Source organism: Sinocyclocheilus anshuiensis, unplaced genomic scaffold (genome assembly GCF_001515605.1).
Source record: "Sinocyclocheilus anshuiensis isolate Anshui unplaced genomic scaffold, SAMN03320099.WGS_v1.1 scaffold188, whole genome shotgun sequence".
Classification (NCBI taxonomy): domain Eukaryota; kingdom Metazoa; phylum Chordata; class Actinopteri; order Cypriniformes; family Cyprinidae; genus Sinocyclocheilus; species Sinocyclocheilus anshuiensis.
The window spans coordinates 2,355,741-2,362,805 of NW_015555768.1; the positions used below are offsets into that span (position 1 = coordinate 2,355,741).

The 7,065-nt window shown below is 34.3% G+C and overlaps 1 protein-coding gene and 1 pseudogene across 1 annotated transcript in view; both read right to left on the reverse strand.

Annotated features, from left to right (window-relative positions):
- Positions 1-2,610, reverse strand: part of LOC107674361 (ankyrin repeat and SOCS box protein 13-like) — a 5,428-nt pseudogene extending 2,818 nt beyond the window's left edge.
- A 3,895-nt stretch (positions 2,611-6,505) lies between these two features.
- plekha2 (pleckstrin homology domain containing A2) overlaps positions 6,506-7,065 on the reverse strand; it is a 4,037-nt gene continuing 3,477 nt past the window's right edge. Inside the window, exon 10 of the mRNA XM_016468230.1 lies at positions 6,506-6,770. Coding sequence (XP_016323716.1) covers positions 6,506-6,770 — 265 coding nt within the window. The remainder of the gene's footprint in view (positions 6,771-7,065) is intronic.

The window sequence follows — 7,065 nt, forward strand, 5'->3', positions numbered from 1 at the left end:
TTAAACCCTGCGGCTCGTGACGATACATTGATGTGTAAAGACACGAAACGATCGGTCTGTGCAAGAAACTGAACAGTATTTATATCGTTTTTTACCTCTGATTCACCGCAATGTCTGAACAGAAGAAGAAGAAGACGCGTCACGCGCCAGCTGTTAAGAACGCGCTCAGGATTGCGCCTGACATTGCGGTGAATCAGAGGTAAAAAACGATATAAATACTGTTCAGTTTCTTGCACATTTGGGTGAACTATCCCTTTAATCAGTGCATGATTAAAATAATCATAATGAATATATGTATTTTTTTATAATATATAATCATATATTATTAGAATAATATAATGTTAATACTACTACTACTTAATTAATAATAATAATAATAATAATAATCAGTTCTGTAATCAATTGGTGGCGCTAATAAACAAACATAAAGAACTAGGTTAAATTTTAGATATAACATTATTTATTATTACAAATTATTATAAATTATTATTATTATTTCTTTCAATCAGTTGACAGCCGTAATAAACATACATAAATGACCCTAGGTTAAACTGTATAAACAATAATATATTTTGTATAACAATTATATATTCATATATTATTTTATATCATTATTTATTTTAATCAATTGACAGCCCTAATAAACATACCCTAATAACATAGCTCTAATTTTATATCTAATATTACATATTAATATAATAAGAAAATAAATATAAAACTAAATAATTATAATAATATTTTTTGTATTTTTTTTTATTAATTGACAGGCCTAATAAACATACATAAATGAGCCTAGGTAAAATTTTAGATATAATAATAATAATACAAATATCTATTTCTTTTTAATGAGTTGACAGCCCTAATAAACATACATAAATGACTATACATTAAATTTTAGATATAATATTATATATTATTACAAATTATTATACATTATTATTATTATTTCTTTTAATCAGTTGACAGCTGTAATAAACATACATAATGACTATAGATAACATTTTATATATAATATTATATATTAATATAATAATAATCATTTCTTCAATCGACAGCCCTAATTAACATACACAATCGACTCCATGTTACATCAAGCATCAAGTCACTTACCGCCCATGCAGGCCTCATGCAGGGGTGAGAAGGTGAAGAGCGGAGGATTCACCATGGCTCCATGTTCTAACAGCAACTTCACACACTCCAGACTACCAGCAGCACAGGCGTCACACAACAGAGTGCTGCCATCAATGTTATGAGCATCAACCTGTTAAATCGACTCCATGTTACATCAAGCATCAAGTCACTTACCGCCCATGCAGGCCTCATGCAGGGGTGAGAAGGTGAAGAGCGGAGGATTCACCATGGCTCCATGTTCTAACAGCAACTTCACACACTCCAGACTACCAGCAGCACAGGCGTCACACAACAGAGTGCTGCCATCAATGTTACGAGCATCAACCTGTTAACAATGACAGCAGTATTAACAACCGATGCGCTGACAGATTCATGATGCCTGCAGTGTGGAGAACAGCCTTACATGAGCTCCAGCATCCAGAAGCAGCTTCACACTGTGTTTGGCCCTGAATACAGGCCTCATGGAGGGGTGTAATTGAGTCCACGGCCACAATGTTGACAGATGCTCCGTTCTCAATTAGTTTTTGGAGCTGCACAGCTCTGCCCTGAGCTGCGGCTTCATGCACTGCCGAACGATCGGTCCAGAACCCCAGACCATGTGCTGTGGGTAGAATGGAGAGACAGACAGAACTTCAAAACATAGCTTTAGATAGCTGTTATTGTAGATATAAATGATTTCCAAATGATGCATCAGTTACGTAAAGTGCAATTTATACATCGTTATATTTATATATATATATATATATATATATATATATATAACAAAGGAATTTAATTCAGCTCAACACAACAACAAATGGGCAAGTGCAACAAGTTAGATGCTCTGTAAAAGTCTTGTTGTACTCCATTTAAAGAAGTGAAGGTGAATTACAGAATTCTGGGAAATCGAATTTAGGACATTTAGCCATTTCAAACACTGCTGATCATCAGTGTTTTTATAAGGGATGTAGCAGTGTCATGTACCTGTCTGGTGTCTAAATTATCTTCTTATTTCATTGCACAGTAAAGGAACATTTCCAAAGGACACGAACAGGACAGTAAAAACTGACTCATCCATCTGTTGACTCAGGTCACACTGATCCAGGGCTTTAGGAACCTGCTAAGTGTCATTGGTGACTGATTCAAGGCCAAATGGCATGTGATCACAATACAGTTCTGGCAACAATATCTGTCATCGAGCCTTGCTCTAGGGCTAGGCAACTATATAAAAGCGTATCATACAGTTACAGTGAACTCTGTCCTGCAGAGTCAAATGATTACCATACTGCTGGTTACTTGCAGTGTAACAAGTCTCATATAACAGGTCAGACATCTTACAATCTGCAGGTTACTTACCAATATCACCAAAAAGCGAAGGCCTTGTGCGCGTTATTTCAAATTCCATCATTTACTCCTATTTATAAGAGAATAAAAGAGGAATATGTGCATCATATCTAAACGGCATGAGTCCCAGCTATAGTTTACAAACACTCGACCTGATTTCAGTTCAGTGGCGAATGATGCTGTAGTTGTAATAGAGACATTAAGTCATGCAGGGGGCGCATTGTGGCTCAAAAAGACGAATTCTCGTTAAGCCGCAAATATTTTTTTCGTCTTATTTTATACATTTGTCCATTAAAATCGTGATAGTTTAAAAAGGTTCATTTGAAAGACTGGTATCTGACATATATGTGAAGCCGCGCCAGCAGCTTCATCATTACCGAATTATCAAACGTCTGTGATTGGTCCATTTTCATCAGCGCTGAGAAAAGTAACATGTACCACGTGACAATGCGCGTATACTTCGGCCATAATCTGAAGGATAATTTACCTCTGCATGTCATTCTTAAAATATAACAGCAACTGAATTAGAAAAATTAAAATTATTTATGAAAACAGCATATTTATATTAACACCAAGCAGCTCATTGAGACCCATCGTGTCTTTTTTTTTTATTGCATAACAAGAACAATAATAACATACATATACAGAGGATCACAATGTATTCATCTATTATCTATTACATTCATAATAGCATCAAAGGAAACAACAGAAAGAGAAAAAAAAGAGAGAGAAAAAGAAAAAAAAACTATACAGGGGAAAAAACTTACAAAAAGCTCCAAAAAGAAAAGGATTCAAAAATTCTATACATCCGTTTCGCTTTTTTATTTCTTGCATCTTTTAGGGCCTCAATATAATGCTTAAGTTCAATTTTAAATAATATAATGTTAGGTTTATTATTATTCCATTTCTGTTTGTGTATATGGTATTTTCCATATATAATTAAGTTAATCAACAAATTTTGCTCCAAAATATTATTTTTATATTACAAAAATATATCTTTACCAGATAGTCGAATCTTTAATTTTGTGAATTTGAATATTAGATATTCAATGTCAATCCAAAACGATTGGGTAAATACACATTCAAAAAATAAATGTTTTATGGATTCTTCTTCTGAATTACAACAGACGCATGTAGTCTCCATGTCTCTAAAGAATCTTGAGACTACTTGTCTCACTGGATAAATCAAATGAATAACATTATATGTAATTTCTTTAACTTTATTGGTGAGGCAGTATTTACTGGGTCCATTGCCTGATAAAAGTTGAATAAGGTCACTAGGAATGGCATCAAATACTACTGCAAACTCTTTAGCAGTTAGTTACAGGGATCTTATAATGATTCAGGAACTCACAGTAATTAAAGAGCTGTCCATTATTCGTAAATAACTGCCTCACCAAACTTATACCATTGTTGTACCAATTTCTGTAAAATAAAGATTTATTTTTAAACTTAATATATTTGTTGTTCCAAATCACAGAGTTGTGTGGAGAAAAATTATGCTTAAAAATGAGCATCCATAATAAAAAAAACCTGTTTATGAAAAGAAGAACGCTTTATCGGAACCTTGTTTACATCAAAATTACACCTCAAAAAAAATCTAACCTCCCCCCCCCCCCATTTAATACTACTGCAAACTCTTTAGCAGTTAGTTACAGGGATCTTATAATGATTCAGGAACTCACAGTAATTAAAGAGCTGTCCATTATTCGTAAATAACTGCCTCACCAAACTTATACCATTGTTGTACCAATTTCTGTAAAATAAAGATTTATTTTTAAACTTAATATATTTGTTGTTCCAAATCACAGAGTTGTGTGGAGAAAAATTATGCTTAAAAATGACCATCCATAATAAAAAAAACCTGTTTATGAAAAGAAGAAAGCTTTATCGGAACCTTGTACACCTAAAAAAAAAAATTCAAAACCCCCCAACTTATCAAAAATTAATTCAGGGATGATATTCCAAATCTTGTCTTTAGAGTTCAAGTAATTCTTTATCCATTTGTTCTTAAATACACAATTAGCAGTATTAAAGTCAAGTACATTTAGACCACCATCTTCAACTGGGTTGCATATAACTGTTCTGTTTAAATAATGTGGTCTGTTCTTCCAGATGAAATTGAACAAAATATACTGAACAAAATTATAAACGCAACACTTTTGTTTTTGCCCCCATTTTTCATGAGCTGAACTCAAAGATCTAAGACTTTTTCTATGTACACAAAAGGCCTATTTCTCTCAAATATTGTTCACAAATCTGTCTAAATCTGTGTTAGTGAGCACTTCTCCTTTGCCGAGATAATCCATCCACCTCACAGGTGTGGCATATCAAGATGCTGATTAGACAGCATGATTATTGCACAGGTGTGCCTTAGGCTGGCCACAATACATTTGATGGCGTCTGGCAATTTGGAGAGGTGTTCTCTTCACGGATGAATACCGGTTTTCACTGTACAGGGCAGATGGCAGACAGCGTGTATGGCATCGTGTGGGTGAGCGGTTTGCTGATGGCAAAAACAAAAGTGATGCATTTATAATTTTGTTCAGTGTAGTATCCACCTCTTTTATAACAGATTGTTGAACGTCTAATGCAATAGAAGCATGACAACCCTTCAGTTTTGGATAATAATATTCTTCCTTTTAATGATAGATCTCTCGTTAACCATGAGTTTAATTTTTCTAATAATTGGTGTAAAATTTAAATTATTTCTCTCCTTTTGGTACTTACAGATCTTAATACCTAAATATCGACCCATCATGTCTGAAAACGTTTGGGCCGCCAAACTCCGCCCATTTTGAGAGTGCTACGGCTTTATCTTGCGCAAGTCTGAAATTTCGGGTTAGGTCGCGACACTGTTTGGACTGCAGGGGCAAAGACTTAAAGCCTATCATTTTTTTTCCTTCAAGGACTGGTTTATTTCATGTGCAAAGCGATGATGCATATCTAGCAATGACGCGTATAAAAAAACCAAGTAGTTGAGCAAAAGAAAAATTACCTACTTGTCAACATATAGTACCATTCACAACAACAAAAGAAATAATTCTATGAACATTTTCAGGCATTTCAAAGTAATCAATATTAAAATGTTTTCAGTCACGAAGATCATCATTGAACGTCTAGTCAAAGTTTTCCTAATCCTTCAAGCGGCTTCATTAGTGATGTTGACAAAATGTCTTCAAAGTAAGTCCAGATGCCTTGACTTAAGTCTACCACACAAACCAACAATACTTTCAAGTGTACAAGTGGGTCCAAAAGTTTGAGACCACATTGAAAATCAAGGTTTTGAATCTGGAAATGTAAATATAATAATATAAATAATACAAAGAGAAATAATCAAAAAGCAAATGTGTCCACTGCAGTGCACAAGATGTTCTTTGGAACATTCTTAAATCATCCTGGATCACGTTCATCAGTTCATGTCAGCTCAAGTGCTGCTGTCATTAAAGCAAAAGATAGATCTACCAAATACTAAAAAAAGTTTGTTTTTTTTCTTTCCAACTTTTCAATTTTTGTGCTGAAAATATCATTATACACATATATTACATAATACAAAATAAAAGCATTCTACAAGTTGTCTCACACTTTCAGACCCCACTGTATGTCTCGGGAAATTCACTGAAGAAATACAACACATAAAATGTCTTTTCACCAGATGATCCTTCCTCATTTTACAATCCTTCATACATAAAAAGACACATTCTTTTAAAGGAATAGTTCACCCAAAATGACAATTCTATTCTACATATTGTTCCAAACCAATTTTTTTTTCTTTTTTCTGTAGAACACTAAAGTACAATTGGTTGAAGAATTGGTACACAATTCTTGCCATACATTGCTTGTTGGAGCTTGACAGGGGGGTAAGTAAATAATGACAGAATTTTCAGGTACTATTTGGGAACTAATTTGGGAACTATTCTTTCAGAGTAAGTGAGCAGCATTGCAATGACTGAAGCACTTGTGTGCGCACCACTGAACAAGAAAAGCAACAATCAAAGGGCTAAAATCATAACACTATCCATGCGCTGGCCAGCAGTATCCATTAAAGCAACTAAACATCAGTGGTGCGGAGATGGTCAAGACTGTCAGGAAAGTCTGTGTCGCTGGGAGCGAGTTGAGGCTGGGAATGGTGCCGTTGTCGAGTTTGTCGAGTCGTTGACTGAAAGGCATGGCCTGTGTGTGAGAGTGAGGGGAGAGAGCTGTACGGCCCTTCTCTTTGACCCTCCTGATTGGGCACTGGGGTCCATGGCTGCCACGAATCTGCAGTGGAGCAGGACTTCACAAGCTGAGGCTTCCTCTGCCCAGAAAATACTTTGCTGGAAGAGCGCAACTGTCAATCAAGAGAAGATAACTGTCAGAAATGCTCATTTATTGTTATTGTTTTTTTAGAAATGTCCTAAGGTACTGTTTTTTTGGAGAGAACAAAAAACACATTTATAAAAAGAAGTTACAATTGTTATTAATTTTGTAGAAGTTGATGTGATGTTAATGCATTTTGTGTTGCATTGTGATAAAAATGTAGTATTTATATATTATATTATTATAAATTATAAATATTATATATAATATTTGATTTAATTATTATAATTGCTCGTTATTATATTCATAAAG